General features: G+C 40.9%; 1 protein-coding gene across 1 annotated transcript; it reads right to left on the bottom strand.

The window, feature by feature from the left end:
• Nucleotides 1-7,235: 7,235 nt before the first annotated feature.
• alox5ap (arachidonate 5-lipoxygenase-activating protein) lies at nt 7,236-19,101 on the bottom strand. Its single transcript, XM_052026305.1, has 6 exons — nt 18,910-19,101; nt 18,534-18,615; nt 11,408-11,471; nt 10,097-10,103; nt 9,065-9,146; nt 7,236-7,555 (listed from the first exon to the last, which is right to left on the bottom strand). The coding sequence occupies exons 1-6, from the start codon at nt 18,977-18,979 to the stop codon at nt 7,393-7,395; spliced, it is 468 nt and encodes a 155-aa protein (XP_051882265.1). The 5' UTR covers nt 18,980-19,101; the 3' UTR covers nt 7,236-7,392.
• Nucleotides 19,102-19,519: the final 418 nt, after the last annotated feature.

A 19,519-nucleotide genomic window follows, 5' to 3' on the forward strand; every position in this document is an offset into this window, starting at 1 on the left:
TTACAGGATTTCCAAGTCACTGTTTTCAGCAGCTTGAACCAAGGTTGAAGTCTTTCACCAATGATGAAGGTAGTGTAAGGAATGTAAACCACACTGGATCATGTACTGATTGGACAAAGGGGTAAACTTGCTGTGCCATGAGTGGCACTTAAGCAGCAGAGCACTGTCTGTCTGGAAATCCTGCAAGTGGAACTGGTCCTCAACTTGGAGTGCTACTATCTTGGGATGTTGAGGGATGCCTTCTCTAGATCCAGAAAGTCAGAGCCCATTAGCACTGTGGTTTATTACAAGTTAACCATTAAAGCGCTAGTCAGTAAGTGAACCAAAGTGTCTACTATAGTTCAAGAATGAAGTGCCCTGTGGTTTTCGCTGCTCCAAGCATTTCCTGTTAGTCTATCAAGTTGGCCTTGTATTATGCTGCAAAGCTGCTATAAATACTCAAATGAAAGGAAAACAAAACAGTGTATTTTCCTGGGTCATTTTGTCTGTCTGAGGATTTGCTGGTCTGCACCATGATATATTTATATCAACATTTCATGGGCCCAAACATACTGTTCCACCTCCCCAGGGAGGTCAATTGATGTGGTAGTCAAAAAAAGTACAACTCAATTGTTATTAATACTTGGATCACAAAGTACACAGGCAGTTAATTATATCTACTATAGATACTTATTGTTCTTTATGTCCTCACACAACTGAGCTAGCTTGCTGCTGAAATAAAAAAAAATCTCAAGACTTGGACTCCTACTACCCATGCAAGTAGAACAGGCCTGGCTGACTCCAATGGCTCATGGATTTCCCAGTTCTGAATTCAAGGTTTTCCTTCTGCAAGTTGTTCTTGGGTTGTCACTGCTGATGTGCTCTGTCTTTTCTTTAAATAAAGATCATTTTCAAAATGTTGGGGCTCCTAAAACCCCAACTCAGCCAAATCGGACAGGAGCATGGAACTGGTACCTGACAATTTTCCCGTGGGGGGGATCATGACCTAGTTTTAACATGGGCCTCTTGTGATTATAGTAATGAGATAATAGCTCTTTTGCCCACTGTGGAAGCATTGGATGCCATGGGAGATGTTTCGGAGTAGACTGATTGTTTCTCTTCCTCAGTTAGAGGGCCACCATCTTGTTGATTTCAATTTATTAGTCCAAAACCACATATCTAGCAGAACTCCAATGGAAATAATGACACCAAGAGAATGTTACATTGCAATTTTGTTTCTTTCTCATTATGATCTAGTTTCATTCTGCATTTGTTTAGTTGCCACAGATTGATTCTTGAAACAGGTCAATTCATAAATCGATTGGAAGACTGTTCTCCAATTGCAAGTTGTTCACAATGTCTCACAGACCATTAACTATCCTTTTATGCAGTTTGTTCAAACTGAAGACACTGCAGTTCTGTTCTGGGATCATTTCCAAAACCTTCAAGCCATCTTTGTACTTCCTCTCTTCACACAAGAAATAAAGTTGCTCAGGTAAAGTTGGCTCCTTTCCCAATCGTGCTTTGATCTTTAGCTGCTAGCCATGCAGCTACAATGCCTTGAATGGTCCACAGTAGAATACTTCCTTCCGTACACTTTTCTTGCTTATAGCCATTTGACCAGCATGTAAAGTTGTATGACAAGTTTGCAAATCTATTTACAGCATTGGACAGGATGCTACATCTTTGGCAAAGGATCTTTTAGATAAAACTTCATGCCAATCATAGCCTGACTTGTGTAGCCACTGCCACAACTTTTCATCATTTCCCCACACGTAGCAAATGTCAGCACTTATGGCACTTGTGATTCTGACAAAATGTTAAAAAATTAGATTTTACTCAGATCCATCCTGGCAGATCACAACACACCAGGAGTTAACCTGGAATTGCCCATCAGATATACTCTATTTTTACTGAAGAACAGTCTTTTCTATTAAGGAATAGAAGACTGGAGACCAAATTCTGGGAATGTACAGGATCTTCTTTTATGAGCACCTCATTTGTTGTCAGCCAATCTGACTAGGTATTGTCTGATAATATCAGAGTGGACAGCATGTGGTATACAAAGCCATGTAGGGTTGATCTCACCCCTTCAGAAGTTGTTCTCAGTTGCCCTTAGCCAAATATCAATTACAACCTTCAACTCTTCTACCAGGTTAAGCAGCAGTTCCATTGTCGAGTGTACTGAAGTCAAAGAATAGAGAGCTAGCTTTACTCATTCATATTGGGTGTTCAAAGTTGATGATTACATTTGCTCCAATACTCTGGATGGTTTTTTTTTTGCTAGATCAGCAAACAATCTGTTATAACCACCTGGTATTTTAAACAATAGGTCTTACTAGGAGAGTGTGTCCACAATTTTCCTGGGCTGTGGTATTGTTCAGGTAGAATACTCTGACCACAGTTGTGACAGCTATGGGTGAACACAAACAGAAGCAGGAATAGGCCATTCAACCACTAACCCAATGAAAAACATTCATAACCGATCTTTTACCACAGTGCCTGAAGAAACAGGTTTCATGGGAAATGGAGACCTCAGCTTTACTACTTCAGTACCAGACTTTTACGGAGATACCCGAGGCTAGGTTAACCATTTTGAGGAGTTTTAGATGAGGCCGTGAAGGGTTGGCACTTGGTCTGACTCCTGGTGAGGATCATTGATTGAAGTCAACAAAATTGTTGCTCAGCTGCTGATTAACTGAAAGATACATGTGCATTTTTGCACAACTACGGCTCCAGATGTTTGCACAAGTCTAGCATACAGGAATGATGCTGAATCTTAAAGACTATCCATTGTGATTACATTGCAGCTGAACCAAAATAAGCAGATATCAATTCATATCCCAATCCACATCATGCTACATCCTAATTGTCCCATGCCAATTTGCATATGGCTCAAATAAATATGCAGAGATCACCCAAAGCTTTGATTTGGTGCCTAGTACCTCTTACTGAATAAGCAGAGCATGTTCCTTTGTCCTGCCTATTTCATTAGTACCTACATATACCACAATTATTGGATACTCTCCCCCACTGCTTTCTCCAGTCCCAAACAGATGTCCCAAATATTGGCACCAAGCCTCCTGGACTCTTGCAATTTGCTGCAGAAAACCAAATCCCCACCATTGTACTGTGCTCACCATCACTAAATTCTTGCTTCCTTCAACTTCCTAGTGAATTAATTCATCAACTCTGCAGCCCAACAGGAACCTGAAACTCATTGGACAAATGCAGAGACCAAGACACTCATACTCCTGGTCATTATACTCTCCACACTTGCAGTCACATTTCCCTCTCCCCAGCCACTGGTCAATTCAGAAGCCCACCTCTTGCTAAATAAAGCACCCTGGTATCTTACCACCCTCCAGTGCCTCCAAGATGCAAACAAGTTCACTCTGGATCATACTGGCAGCTTCATACATTCTTCAGCTGTGGCACATCACTTGTCCTGATTTTTTTTTTAATCTACAATTGGTTATTTTCTTTAAAGAGAAATCTTATAACCAGTTCTAAACTAATTTTAAACCTTGGGGTAGAAGAGCTTCAGATATACATCAAAGAGCTCATCTCTTTCCCCCAATTCCCAGCACTCTTGAAAGCCACACTCACCTTCACTCCATCCGCCACAACAGCCAGGACCTCCCAGTAGCCATCCACTTTAATTCCACATCCCATTCCCATACTGACGTGTCTATCCATGGCCTTCTCTACAGCCACATTGAGGCCAGGTGCAGGTTGGAGGAACAACACCCCATATTCTGCCTTGGGAGTCTCTAACCTGATGGCCTCAACATCGATTTCTCTAACTTCTAGTAACCCCACCCCTTCTTTTTCTTTCCACCAGCCCCCCCAACTCCTTTATCATCCCTTAGTCCCATGGCTCCCTTTCCCCACCTTGAAGGCCTGCTCATCTCCCCTCCTCCATCCTTTATTCCATGGTCTACTGTCCTCTCCTACCAGATTCCTTCTTCTTCAGCCTTTTGCCTCTTCTATCACCTCTCAGCTTCTTACATCTTCCCCACCCCTCTACCTTCCCCCTCTCACTTGGACTCACCTATCACCTGCCTGCGTGTGCTCCTCCCACCTTCTTATTCTGACTTCTGCCCTCTGCCTTTCCAGTCCTGATGAAGGGTCTCGGCCCGAAACGCTGTCAACTGTTTATTTCCCTCCATGGATGCTGCCTGACCTGCTGAATTCCTCCAGCATTTTGTGTGTATTGCTCCAGATTCCAGCATCTGCAGAATTTTTTGTGTCCTCATCTTTATTGATAGCTTAGATGTATCTGACAACTAAAGAAATTCACCGATTAACTACTTGCCTTGCACACTTTTAAACTGGGGCTAGTTTTCACCCATTTCTACCATCCACACCCACTATTCCCTCTCACTTACCAAGCACCACATTATGTGCTTTAAGAACCTTGCTTTTAAATATCTACAAACACAAAAAGTGCTGGAGGAACTCAGCAGGTCAGGCAGCATCAATGGAGAGAAATAAACAGTCAACATTTCAGGTCAAGACCCTTCATTAGGACTCAAATATCAAATATAAATATCTAAACTGAAATCACCTGAACTCAATTGATTGCTCTCTGATGGTAACAGGTTTCCTAATTTCAATTACAAAGGAGCGCCCTCCCAAGGATACTTGTTTACCTCAATGGAAAGCTACAGCTAAGCACAATTCCACAAGGATGTGACATTAAAACAGATTTAGATAATATGTTATAATTAAACCATTATTTTAAAAAATAAAGGAAAAATAAGATCTTTTGTTATATACTGTTAAAGACAAAAATGAGAAATATAAGAATTAAAATCCTCAATGCAAAGTGCTGGAAATACTCAGTAGATCAGGTAGAATTAAGTGGAAAATGAAACAGTTTTATGTCAATGGCCCTTCATCAGAACTGGAAAATGAAAAATCTGTGGTTTAAGTTGCAGAGAGGGGCAGGAGTGGAGACGACAGAGGGTATGTCTGTAATAGAGTGGAGATAACAGAAGGTATGGCTGTTGATGGAGCCGAATAGGATTGGGAAGGGATAGGTTAAGGGCAGAGGCATGGAATGGTACTGAGGGGCATGGGATGGTGGGAGCAAAGGAAAAGGACAATAAAGATCCACATCAGTCCTGATGCAGGGTCTTGAGCTGAAACTTCAACGTGCATCTTTTGCCTCCACAGATGCTACTTGACCTTATGCGTTGTTACAGCATTCTGTTTTTTGTTCCAGATTCCAGCATCTGCAATCTCTTTTTTCTTTATTTTACATCACTACTGAGCAACAGTGATCTCTATTCTACCGTATGCCTCTGCGACATGGACCACCAAGCATTGTAGTGGTATTGCCGACACTGTCCCCACAAGAACCTCTAAATCCATTGGCAAGATAAGTGAATCAACATCAGCGTCCTCTCCCAAGCCAACATCTCCAACATGAAAGCTCTGGCTACATTCAACAGCTCCAATGGGCAGGCCACGCAATTTGCATATCTTATACCACATTCCCAAAATAGTAGTTCTCCGCTGAGCTCCATCGCAGCAAGAGATTACCAGATGGACAGAGGAAAAGATTTAAGGAAAAAGTAATAACATCCCCACCGATCCATTAGAATCTCTGGCCCATGAATCCTCTACTTGGAGAAGGCGCATTCTGGATGGCATTGAAGACTTCATGTCCATTTGTTGGGAGTGCACAGGAACTCAGCGTAAATGGCAGACAGTGTGCAGAACATCTCAAATAACCCACCTGACCACCCTGTCAAGCACCTCCTGCCCCATTTATGGTGGTCTCTGCCGGTCCCACACTGGCCTCATCAGCCACCTCAGAACCCACAGTGCATCAACCCTGAGGGACTGCCCAGGCAGGAGAAAGTGGGTCAGTTTGAGCTCTTCCCAGAGGAAAGTTCAGGTTTGGCAGAAGGTTTTACTGCTTGAATTTCCTGTTTTCTGCCGCTGTACCATTCAGTACAATCAACACAGGCGCACCTCAAGGATACGTGCTTAGCCCACTTCTCTACTGTCTCTACACTCATGACTGTGTGGGTAGGCACAGCTCAAATGCCATCTATAAGTTTGCAGATTACACCACTGTTGGTAAAATCTCAGATGGCAACAAGGAGGTGTACAGGAGTGAGATTGTGGACTTCAGGAAGGGGAAGTCGGGAGAACATGCGCCAGTCATTGAGGGGTGAGTGGCTTTAATTCCTGGGTGTCAACATCTCCGAGGATCTGTCCTGAGCCCAACACATTGATGCAATCATGAAGAAGGCACACCTGTAGCTCTACTTCATTAGGAGTTTGAGGAGATTTGATACATCACCAAAGACTCTTGCAAATTTCTATAGATGTATGGTGGAGAGCATCCTGACTGGTTGCATCACCGCCTGGTATGGAGGCTCCAATGTGCAGGATTGCAAGAGGCTGCAGAGGGTTATAGACTCAGCCAGCTCCATCACGGGCACAACCCTCCCCCACCATCGAGGATATTGTCAAGAGAAGGTGCCTTAAGAAGGCAGCATCCATCATTAAGGCCCCTCACCATCTGGGACATGCCCTCTTCTCGTTATTACCATCAGGGAGGAGGTACAGGAGCCTGAAGACCCACACTCAACGATCCAGGAGTAGCTTCTTCCCCTCCGCCATCAGATTTCTGAATGGTCCATGAACCCATGAACACTACCTCATTGTTCCTTTTTTTTGCACTATTTATTTATTTTGTAATTTATTGTAATTTTATGTCTTTGCACTGATTCTGATTCTGATTCTAAATCTGGTTCTGATTCTGAGTTGAGGAAGATTTGGTGATGAATATTGCAGGATATCTTGGCAAGTTTTAAAAAATTAATTTCAGACCCCAATGACAACAGTGAAGCTGCAATTGCACATGTACACACATTGCTCACCACACACCATGCTTGCAAAGTTTTACCTCTTGTTCCTAGACGAGAGAAGTTGGGGCATAGGAGGTTCACACTGACAATACAGGTGAAAACCACTGTGCTGAGAAACTCAGTCTGTTCACAGCCAAAACTATTCAGCATGTGTCTCCATTGTGGGCACCAATTTATGTTTAGTGTAGGAGCATATTGCCTCCTATTGCACAATGAGAAACCACGTTATGAAGTGTGTATCTGTAGTGATTGAAGGCACCACTGAGAGTTTGCCTACACTATTGCCCTGTGGCTATAAAATAAATTTGTCACTGATTATATCATATCTTATGCCTCAGTGTACATACACAATCCTCTGAGCAATAATTTAATTTTAGTCAATTTTATTTGTGCATCATAATAAAACCAAGATAAAATGCTGCAGTTTTTTTTTAACCACAAAGGCACAGATATATTATGGTATGACAAAATTGTAAATGGTTGGTTTCGTTAAATGATTATGCTGATAATGGCTTCTATTTGATTAAGGAATAAGAAGCAATGCAGCAGAGGCCTTTGTGACTGTTTGAATGTAAAACAGAAAGTTGATCCCAAGGAAGTAGTTTGTTGCGTAGTTGACAATTCCAGCAGTTGACATGATGAAGAGGAAGGCCATTAAACGTTTTCCAAAAAAAAACCCAGGGAGGCTGCAGAAATAAGTGAAATGTAAAAAGAATTAAAAATACATTTTCAAAAGAAAATATTGAATGTGTTTGCATAAATCACAATCCACAAATAAAATGCAGGGTCATCTTTATTAAGTACCTCATATCAAATTTTATTAGCCCTCAATCTTCTCACTCAGGAGGTTCACATTTTTTTTTAGAATAATAAGATCCCTTGGCCTTCTCCAGAAAATCAGAGATAAAAGCTACTGGCACCAAAAAATACATATAGAATAATGCATTAAAAAAAAACACAGGACAGTAGTGCAGAGATAATAGCATCAAAACTGTGGCATTTTCCAGAGAATTCCCATCAGAAATCCTGTGGGAATGTTGCACAATTGTCTTCCTCAAGGCTTTTTACCTATTCATTGCCCAGGAACCCCATGAATCTTTGTTGTATCTTCCTAAATAACTCTACAAAAGGCAACTTTAACACAAGACCCAACCTCTCCTGTCCATTCTCACAATTAACTGATAAAACCAGACTGAACACTTCTTTTGCACCCTTTCTTCAGGTGCATTGATGTAAATTTATCAGTTAACTGTATCAAATGCAATCACAATAGCAATCTGAATGGGATAATGAATATTTCAAAATCTAGCTGCAAAACAGGGACATTTACATCGATTGCATAAGAAATGCAATATTTTTAAAGGATGAGAAAACCCTACTGATGTGGAAGTGACACTAGACATTGAGGCAGCTGGGTTAAAGAAGAAGTTATTGCAAAATAAGTGAGGTTTCAGAAGCAATGTTGAGACATTGTGTGTGTTCCTTACAAAAAAGTGAGCAATTCAATTTTACCACTTGCATTATGTTCTCAGAACAAGGCCCAAGTGTTTGAGAGTGGTGTCTAACTGACCTGTGATCAACAGGCTAAAAGCACTGAAACAGCACTTGCACACTGTCTGTGGGTTGAGAATAAACATTACCTTGCAGCATGACTACCATAATTTACCAATGTCAGGTTGGCTGGTGATGAACTAAGAGTTCCCCTTCTAAAACTGTAGTGTAGCAGTTAGCATAACGCTTTACAGTGCCAGCGACCCGTGTTTAATTCCGGCCACTGTCTGTAAGGAGTTTGTACATTCTCCCCGTGTCTCGCAGGTTTCCTCCGGGTGCTCCGGTTTCCTCCCACATTCCAAAGACGTACGGGTTAGGAAGTTGTGAGCATGCTATGTTGGCACCGGAAGTGTGGCGACACTTGCGGGCTGCCCCCAGAACACTCTACGCAAAAGATGCATTTCACTGTGTTTCGATGTACATGTGACTAATAAAGATATCTTATAATTGGAGCAGAAAAAAGAGAATCTTATTTTGGAACTGGTTATTCAAGAAATATGACCTGATACCAATGATGAGCAGCAAAATTAAATAACATATTCTATTGTCTCACATCAACATCTCAACCATTGCATAATAAGCACAAATATCTATCATTTTGAAAAAAATGTAATTGGAGTATTATAGAACAGAGAATCAATTACCTTTGACTGTTTTCTCCTAAATATCCAACAAAGTATTTGTGCCGCACCACCAAATACAGCAATCCAGCAAAGGCAGCAGGAGCTGACAAAACAAAAATCACATCAGTGTTGCTTATACAATTATACAATTATTATACAATACAATTATGAGCGTAGTTTTATCATGCCTAATTAAATATTCAGTTCTAAGAAACTGGGCAATTTTAGCTGCCTTAGTCCTCAGGACTTTCCTCAACCACTGTGGCATAACTAGTCTAATCCCAGAGATAACATTTACGTTGTGCTGGTATAGCAAGATAACCAAGAGGAAAAGGGGCTTAAAGGAATTTCTCTTTTATTGTCACTGAATTTAGCTTTGTTCAAGGCCAGGTGTGTAGTAGTTGGAGAAGGCTACCAGAAGGTCTGGTTTCGACTATAAAAGACCATGGCATGCAAAATGAGCTTTTCACTGTATCGTGGTATGTGGAACAATAATAAACCAATAAACCAATAACCAAAATCATTAGAATTGGCTCATTATAATCCTCTGACATGTCTTTTTAAGTACGTTGACACCTAAAGTTATATACCACTGAGATTAGTCAGTTATTTGAATGGACATCATAATTTGTAGAATTAACACAGAAGATTGTGGGTTTTAAGCGGTTCTCCTGATATCACTGCAAAATGACAGAGACAAAGTGGTATCGACAGATTATCATAACAGTGGAGAGGAAAATAAACCAGAAGAGATTGATACCACATCTCTGATTGTTGATCCGTCATACTGGCTGCTTACAGTCAGGCACGGACATGGTCAACTGCAAGCAGCCATAAGGATCTGTTTGTACAAATCCAGACTACCAGATTTTTAAAGCCACATCCCTAATAGTATGATGCCAGGCCTGACTCTAAAGGCAGCTGGTTGGGTGGTTACTTAAGGCTGTTGAATTGACAAATTACATTACAAAAAATAAAAATGAAGCTGGATTTCTCTTTTGACAGCATGGAATGGTAGGGTATTTTGTCTGTCTGTTGCACCAAGACTTCAACCTTGATTCTTGGACAAGGGTTCATCAAATATGGAAGTCAGGATCCCACTGCCATTAGAGGAAAGCTGCCCCTGAGAAGGATGTGAGTGGTGCTGTCACTGTGACATATGTTGCACAAGTGCAGTTCACTTAAAGGGGTGGAAGAGCCATAAAGATTGAAAGATTCTTTATCTTGGATCTCTGGTTGAGCTGAGGGCTGCTGGAGAAAAAGTAGAGAAAGAGACTGGGACTTCTGCCATGCATCAGGAACTGCTGTAAACTCAGCCTTTGTAAAGGTTGGGAGTAGTGGTACTAAACCTAAAAACCCAACAGGTTGAGAGGCTCCCTCCCTACCCTCCCTCCCCTGCCCCTCATCCTTCCATCATTGACGTACAGTGAGTTGGTGAAGGGTTGGTCAGAAACCTTCCTTGCAAGAGTAGGTTCATAGACTCATAGAGTTGTACAGCATGGAAACAGGCCCTCCAGCCCAACTCGTCCATGCCGAATAAGATGCCTATCTCACTAATCCCATTTGCCTGCACTTGGCCCATATTCTTCTAAATCTTTCCTATCCATGAACCTGTCCAAATGTGTTTTAAATATTGTAATTGATATGTAATTACCCTCCACCCACTGCATTCTTCTGGAGAAATTGCCCTGCTTTTATCAGGAGAAGTTGCTGCAGTTCATTTCCTGTGCTCCTTGAACCGTCTATTTACTGAAGGAGCTTGCCGTGAGCTGCTCCTCCAATACTAGCTGATGCAGTGTTGGCAATAAACTCTCTGTTACTTTTCTATTGTCTAACTCCTTGTGAAGCATTATCACCTCTGACTCTTTTAAACCTGAAAAGCACTGGCCAATCTTCTCAATCATTCCTTATGAGAAAACCTCTCATGGGGTAAATGCAATGTAACCTATAGATTTTCCACATTGAGTTTTTTTGCCTCTATACTTAAAACTCTTTTCCTCCACTACACCTTGAATGTAATTTTCAAGGTGTAGTGGAGGAAAACATTGAGTAGAGGTAATAACCGGATCTTGAGCAATTGCTGAAGGATTATGAACTTCTTATACTTTCTCACAGTGTAATGTATTACAATCCCTCGATGATAATTAGCAATTTGTATTTATTGAACAATTATCTATGAAGATACTTTAACGATACACAATGATAACCAAAGTCTCAAAATGTTGAGTATAAAATATGCAGAGGTCATGAGTAAATAGTAATAGGGAAGCATTTATAACCAAATAACCAAGGCAAGCTTTTCATTTCATAAATTATAAGTGTATTCTAAAGAGTTAAATTTTATAAATTATACTTTACCTTGACTACAAAAAGTCCAGCAGTCCATAGTAGAGCCAGAAATGTGGGATAAACTTCAATGCAGTTGTGGCTAAAAACAAAACAGAAAATGGAAACAAAGCCCACATGAATTTATTTCCAGTGATAGGAAAGTGAGGCCGATTCTCCTATTCAATGAAATGAAGGGTGAACCTGTAGCTTAACTCCATCCACCTCCATTTCCTTTTCTACCATTGTGTTGTGAAGACATACTGATTTCAGAGCAGGGCTGGGCTATCAGGGGAATGGCTGCGCAATTATCATTGAACATGTTAAGGATGTGCATGGGTGCATAATTATGTACATATTATGTAATGTATGGCTAATGCATTCTTCCAAAAGCAGTCAAAACAAACCCCTGTGCACTCTCTTATTTCAGAATTAAAAATTATTCATTAAAACAGCACTTACTTTTATGGAAGAGGGTTCCACATTTCTACCATCTTTTGCCTAAGTATTTCATAACTTTCTCCTAAACAGTCTGGTTCTGATTTTAATGTTATGTCTCCTTGACGTAGACACCGCCACCGTCAGAAAAGCTGAAATTCCAACTACCCTCTCAAATCCCTTTCAAATCCCAGAATTCTCAATCATATCACCCTTCATTATCCATTTTCCAGTGAATGCTTGCCTTGCTTATGCAACCTCTGCTCATAATTTAACCACTGAAAACTTGGTAACTTCTCCAGAAGACAACATATCCTTTCTATTGTGGGATTCCTAATCAGAGGAATTACTTGTTTGGAATCATCATCACTGGCTCACAGCACTTGTTTAGTCATTTGGAATATACGATCCAGGAGAAAATTCACCCACATGGGTCTTTAGAACACAAATGAAATGGGGGGAAACTTGAGGATTAAAAGGGAAATTAAGAGGAAAGTAACCATTTGAATTGGAAAGTTACAAACATTAAGTGGAGAAACAACACATAGAACTGAAAAAAAAGGACCGCAGCAATGAACTTTAAATTAAGTCAAAATAAAGGACTACTTCAAAACCCAGCTGGAAGGAAACCTACTGCTCTGATTCAGTGTGGCCTATCTATGATTCCAGCCCACACATATGTGGTTGGCTTTCTTCTATTGTGAACTTGCCAGCCATAGAATTCTATGAAACCACCACAAAGAATTACACCCTCACTGCAGAGGTTAAAGCCCTAATACCACCCTCTCTGGGCAGTACATACCGGCTTTGCCACAGAAGTCTGTACCCTGAGAATGAATAACCAAACTGCGTGGTACATCACTTGTGGGTTATATTTAAAACTTGCAATGTGCAGGCAAAGAAAGAGACATGACAGCAATGATAAAGTCAATTGGGTATTTAAAAATAAAGTGGAGTGCAGACTGAGGCAAGTGAATTTGAGTAAATATGAACAGGTAATGGAATTTGATTGTGAATTAGGGCAATTCATTTGTTGGGATGTACCTTGAACTTGGAAACTAGTTGAGTTGGGAGAAAGACACTTCAGCTGTGCTCTTTTTAACGGAGGAAGATCAAATCTACAGTATTAACCTGATGTCCTATTTGATCGATATTGACTGGAATTCCACCTTCTAACTAGTTATCTATGTGGAAAAGTCCAAAGATGCTGGTGTGGGCAGCACTTGAGTGAGAACAGGACTAGCTACCTTTGTGAGCATTGCTACAGATAACTAACTCAACAGCAATAGCTCATTAAGTGAGGTACTTGAGAGCCTTTAGTGTATATAAAACTACATTGCCCCATCCTCATTAAAAGGGAGGCCTTGAGGCAAAATCTCAAGAGAACAGAATCATTCCACTGAAGTAGTTTATGTATTTACAAACCTAAAAGAAGAAATTATTTCATATTTCAGGTTTATTTTACTTCTGCTGTGACAAGAAATGAACTGGTCATTGCATTTCATTCGTTGAGTATTTAAAGGAATGAGTATAGCCTTTTCCTATGTTGCATATTGCTAAAGAGGAAATCCCTTTCCTGAAACTTCCTGCCCTTGTTCTGCTTCTGAGAAGTATTATCTAGATTCTTCCAAAACTTATGACATCAGCACTTGCGTAAAAATTCAGAACATGAAAAATAAAGTTGAATACTGCTGGTATGCGACTGTACATTGGCATTGGGTAAACACTAGGATGCCAATCAGTTGTGTGGTTCAGCTATGTGACATTTTTGCATATCACATCCATTGTGTTTAGATGCCACTAATACTGAATAGAGTAAAAATGATGAATGAGTAAACTAGAGTTTGGAAATTGGGTTTCATCTATTTTTGATGCATTGTTGGACCTTGCATTATAGCCAAATTGGGTTTCCTACAAAAAGTCATGAAATTGCCCAAGTAGATATTTAAAATAGGATTAGTGAGGGTTACATACAAAAACATGCACTAAAAAGATATGTGCGTTGTTCCTGATGGGGCAGTACTCAATTTAATGTAGCAGCTAACATCTTGATGTGTGTCAGTGACAGAAGGATGTGAGCTCTTAAGGGCACACTCTCCATGGCTGTCAGACAGCATATACATACAATGTGTGCCATGGAAGAGAGAGGGAGAGGCTGCAGGGGAGAGGCAGAAAACTTTCTGATTCGTACAATGCGAATTTGAAGTCCTGGTGCAGGAGACAAAGGCCAGGGGTGATTTCTTGTGTGTTGGGGGGTGGGCACATGAAGACCCTCCAGGGTGTCATTAGAAGAGCCTGACAGCAGGTGACTGGGATAATGCTGGCCAGGTGTGTGAATTCCAAACAATGGAACAAAGAAATTTCATGACCTTAACAGAAATATCAAAGTGAGCTCAAGACCAAATATACCTTCTGCACCTTCAAACACGCATATAGGCATACACACTACATGCTCACATACAAACATACACACCACAGAGCCTCACACAGACAAGCACACACAGACATACACATTCACACACATGCAGATGCACTTTCACACACAGATGTACACATAGACATTCACAGAAACAGACACACACACTCACTCACAGCACATTTGCTCACACAGATACACACACAAATGCACAGAGACACATAGTCAGAGGTGAACACACAGATGTACACACACAAACACAGTCATACATCTTGACACACTGACACCCACAAACCCAGACACAGATACAAATATATGTATGTGCACATGCCCACATACACACACACACACGCACACACACACACACACACAAACATGCACATTCACACCCCAGCCTGTCCCACACAGTGCTCAAGTTACCAGACTAGTAACCCAGGAGTGACCGAGGAGTCATTTGTCTATGTTCTTTAGTCTAGGTTCTCACTCTGTAACTGCACCCATTCACTCATTGACCAGATAATCTTGTTTGCAGCTTACCCCCATGGTCACCCTGGTATTACCTTATCAGAGACATTCCCCTCCTCAACCCTCCCTGCAGTTTAACAAGCTGCTTTTGTCTCCTTCCCAAGTCTAAGGAAGGGGCCTCAACCTGAAACATTAGCTGCGTTTCTCTTCCCACACATGTGGCCTGACCTGTTCAGTAGTTCCGGCATTTTCTGTTTTTATTTTAGATTTCCACTTTTTAAAATTTTCAGTAAACCAGAGCCTTGGACTGATAATCCAGGGACCTGAGTTCAAATGCCACCATGACAGCTATGGAATTTAAATTCAGATAATGACCTGGTATCAAAAAAACTCCAGTCACATATAATGACAATCACAAATCCACGGGATTGTTGTAAAAACCCATCTGCTTCACTGATGACCTTCAAGGGAAAATAATCTGTCATCCTTACCCAATCCAACCTATATGTGACTCTAAACCCATCGATATGGTTAACCCTTAAATGGTGTCTGAAGTGCCCTAGCAAGCCACTCACCTTAAGGGCAATCAGGAGGACCAATAAATGCTGACCTTTTTGGTGACCCCCAGTTCCTGAAAAAACAACTATCCCAACCATTGACATGCCACTATCCACATACAGAGCTAAAAACACATGTGATTTGGATGTCAGCTTGTTCAACCCCTGACCTGGAGGTTGAAACAATGATGAATTGGTCTGAGTGTCAGCAGATCATTGCTCTGTGGTCTATTCAGTCCCCTGAGAGGTTGCTTACTGTGCAGTTTTGAAGACTCATATCCCCCATAGTAAGTGCACCATTTTACGTCCCACTACAGCCTCTCTGACATATGCTCACTGTTGACCTACAGCCGGGCATCCCAGACCACAACTGGCCCTGAGCAACAGTCTGCCACTGGCTCATCTAGGGCAAGAGCTCCTCATGAGTCATTAAGGACCTCTGTGTGGACTAAGAGAAATGAAGCAGCCTTCCAGCAATCACAGAGAAGACACTGCAATGCAGTAGTAAGATATTGAATCATAAAAGTCAAGTTATAAAACAGGATAGGCAACAGGGCATTAAAATTCAGACCCAAATGTTATGATTTTAGATTTTTGCATTATTTGATTTTTGTTGTTATAAACAATTCTGAGCACACTTGCACTGCTGAAATATATTCTTCGTGTGAGAGATAAGTGATATTGGTATGGCAGCTGCTGGCATTGATATAGACATTGCCATGACTCACCTTGAACAGGTTGCTAATGGAATGCTGTCAGCAGTGTCATACTTGATACACCTGTTGAATGAATATCAGCAGCTAAATGCTGGAGAAAGCATGCCCTGTTAGCTTTGGCATACTCTGTGGATTGTTGGAGCTGTTTGAGCAACCTGCAGTGTTTTGTGAAGCTGCCAGGTCGGGTCTCCTGACATCAGCAGAATGTCCCTTTTAACGACAGTGAAAAGTAATTAAATTGCACAATGTGGTCTTGGTTGTATTGAAGATCCATGACAGTTGTAGGTTGTACCCTTGACCTCCAATTTAAGTTAGCAAGTGTGAAATGGGCATTGTATGAATAGGAGCATCATTAGTTGCAGATTTGCAGCAGGTGTGTTACTGTGGTGAGACACAGAAGTGTGTGATCCAATTTCACCGTAGGCATGATTTCACCAAGAAATCATCAAAGAAATTGTTACAAAACACCATTACTGGAATTCTAGAAATAGGCAGTATGTCTACCTGCTCAGCCAGAAGATGGTGCCTGAACCCAGATATTGCTTAAAGGTAAAATGTAAAAACTAATCCGATAACATTATGTGCTACATGCCTATGCTAGTTACTTTGGTTAAAAAGCTATATTACATACTAATAATATAGAGCCCTATCATTTTACACAAATTAAAAGCTCTTGACTGGAAAGTGGAATAATAATCAGGATAATAGTGAAAACACATTGTTAGTCTGCCAAGCAGTGAGGTTTCAGCTGTGTCATTGTCTTGGATTGGGTTGTATCCTTAGACCTACGCTTTTTAATATTTTGCTCAATCTCGACACTCTTTATATACCACCACATTAAGTGCCAGATGCTGGTGTTGTATAAGAACATCCGAGAACATGTTGTCTCACAATTTTTACTGTGATCTCTCCTTACTCTGTCAGTTTAGTTGAAGTAGTGAATATAAATGCCCTTTCCAGTTAATCTTCTCGTTAAAATATTTCATAGAAATCTTTAAATGTTGAAGCTCTTTTCACAGATATTGATATATCTGTGAGTACTTTCACTCCCATTAACATTAACAGTGCCTTCCCTTGCTGTTATTCATTTAAAATTTAAGCTTGCCAAAAGGAGAACCCCCTTACATTTCTGTGGGCAAACAAGCCCTATTTTGGAGGAAGTTTCCATAATTGCTTAACACCAGATAGAAGAAAGTGGACAAGTGTTCTAATCTCGTAACGTTTGTAATTATAATCACATTGCAAAAGGAATGTTAAGTTGTACAGGAAATGTAAAAATGTTAAATAAAAGGCATGCTCAAATACGTTTAACACCTTTGAATGTAAAGGATTTCCACAAGACTGAGCTGTAATTTGCCCAACCTCGGCTGAGCCAACACAAAAGTTTGTGGAAGTTCAAGCACAAATTACACCCAGCACAAATCAGTATCCACAATCCTTTGCATCTGTTTGAAAATCTTTACACTGCCTTTAAACTGTGCATGACACTAGCTGAGGCTGAATTGATGATGATTGTGAGCTTCCACTAAAACTGCATCTATCTGTGGACATCCAAAGTAGCTTTTAAAATTAAAATAGTTCTTTTGGTGGACATGGCAACAGTTTAAATTTCTTAAGAAGCTATCAATATTACAAGCAAATTGTTCTCTATAATTTGTTATTTTCAGTAATTTTAAATCAGATTACTCACAATTGGTGGGCAATACATCAAATATTATTTTATTTGAGAAATACATGATCGATCTACCTTGCTACTACTCTTAAATATGTCAAGGAACCTTACCCCCAACTCACCCAGCAACATTCTTGATCTGTATACTAGTGGAGGAGAAAATGGGACCACACCATGCGCACTACTACCATATAAGTCACACTTGCTTTACAACTATTTTACACACAGGCTTATGTAAATGAGTCAGAAATGTGGGATCTGGAATTGGTTATACAGCATCTCATGTCTGTTCAATCATTTAGTTAGATTACAGTAGATTTGTATTTTAGATCTATCTTATCGTCCAGATTCAATTATCCTGAATAAGGTTATTTAGCATTAGGAATTTTAGCACTAACTAGGTCAGTTAGATTGGAGCAGAATCCCGTGTTAAGTGACGGTTCCGCAATAGTTTGGGAAACTCAGATGCATTCGTAAGCTGAAAGAGGATTTACATAACTCTGTTACACTTTCCACAAATCTGCCTAACCTGTTTCGTGTTTCCAGCGTTATCGGTTTGTATTTACAAGATACGTGTTCATTTCATATTTCCAGCATCCACAATATTTTGTTTCCGTGAACCATTTATTATTGAAAGCGTTTCCTTTTGATTCACCGGTAAATAGCCAAGGATATTCACTGGGAGATAGGTTGATTTCAGTGACGGTTACTGAGAACTGCTTATTTCTATCAATCCAGCTTTTTTCTTTTTAATTAAAGAATTCATCTTATTTTAATGACACGTCGCTGTTGATTTTAAGCACAGATGAGGGTAAACGAAGGTTCGTGAACCACCTGCGTTAATATATTTTCCTTTACCTACACAAATGCTTGGTAGGAAGAGTTGGATTCCGTTACTTACTTTGCCACACTAACCCGATCGAAAGCTGTGTTTGCAGGGCGCTGATGGACGGATTCGTTCTGCACCGTGTACGCAAAGAATACTGAAACAGAAGAGTAAAAACAGCTCTCACTAAAGCACATCCAACGGCAATAACTTCGAGAGAGAGAGAGAGAGAGAGGAGATTTTGCAGATGCTGGAATCTGGAGCAACACACAGAGACCTGGAGGAACTCAGCGGGTCAGGCAGCATCTGTGGAGAGAAATGGGCAGTCGACGTTCCGAGTCGAGACATGTCAACCCGAAACGTCGACTGTCCATTTCCCTCTACAGATGCTGCCTGACCGGCAATAAATTCAATGTCGATCTGCTTTACTGGCTACAAGTCCTTTTCTTACCGTTCTGAAGAGCGCTGAGCACCGTGACAGCGCCCAAGAAGATCACATTGTCCAGGTCATCAATATCCATGCTAACGGTGTAACGGTGCCTGTCTCCCTGTCAAAGGAAGTATTAAAATTTAGAGGAAGTTGTCCAGGTTGTTTGACGAGTATCTCTCAACTTCCGATGTTCAGTGCTGTTTGCAGCGGAAAAATGCTGGCCCGTTGCAAGTTGGAGGAAGGGTGCGGTGTTGGTGGTGTGGTTGAACTTGTTCATAGTCATAGAGTTGTGCAGCACAGAAGCGAGCCCTTTTGGCGGTCCACAGTAGATCCATATTTACATCTCTTCCTTGTCGTTCCTAAATCCTAAGGTGCTACCTCCTAAATGGGCGACATTTAGGAGGTAGCACCCTACCCGGGCCGGGTTACGCAGTTAGGGCGAACTCCAGAAGCTTGGCTGAAACTTCAGTGCAGTTTGGAGGGATTACTGCAATGTCCAAGGCGCTGTGTTTGACAGGGGACGTGAAGCTAAGGCCCTCTCGGCCCTTACACGCGAGTGCTAAGTATCCCATGGGACTGTTTGGAAGAAGAGTGGGTGAATTATCCCTGGAATCCTTCAATCAATGGAAAA

The sequence above is a fragment of the Pristis pectinata genome, chromosome 11, assembly GCF_009764475.1.
Source record: "Pristis pectinata isolate sPriPec2 chromosome 11, sPriPec2.1.pri, whole genome shotgun sequence".
NCBI classification, from domain to species: Eukaryota; Metazoa; Chordata; class Chondrichthyes; order Rhinopristiformes; family Pristidae; genus Pristis; species Pristis pectinata.

Bases quoted from the DNA above. Each gene is read 5' to 3' on its own strand.
- alox5ap (XM_052026305.1), bottom strand. From the start codon at position 18,979: ATGGATATTGATGACCTGGACAATGTGATCTTCTTGGGCGCTGTCACG. The intron at 11,472-18,533 runs GTAAGTAACGGA...TTTTGTTTTTAG, and splicing joins GATCGGGTTAGTGTGGCAAA to CCACAACTGCATTGAAGTTT. The intron at 7,556-9,064 runs GTAATTGATTCT...TTATTTCTGCAG, and splicing joins TTAGGAGAAAACAGTCAAAG to CCTCCCTGGGTTTTTTTTTG.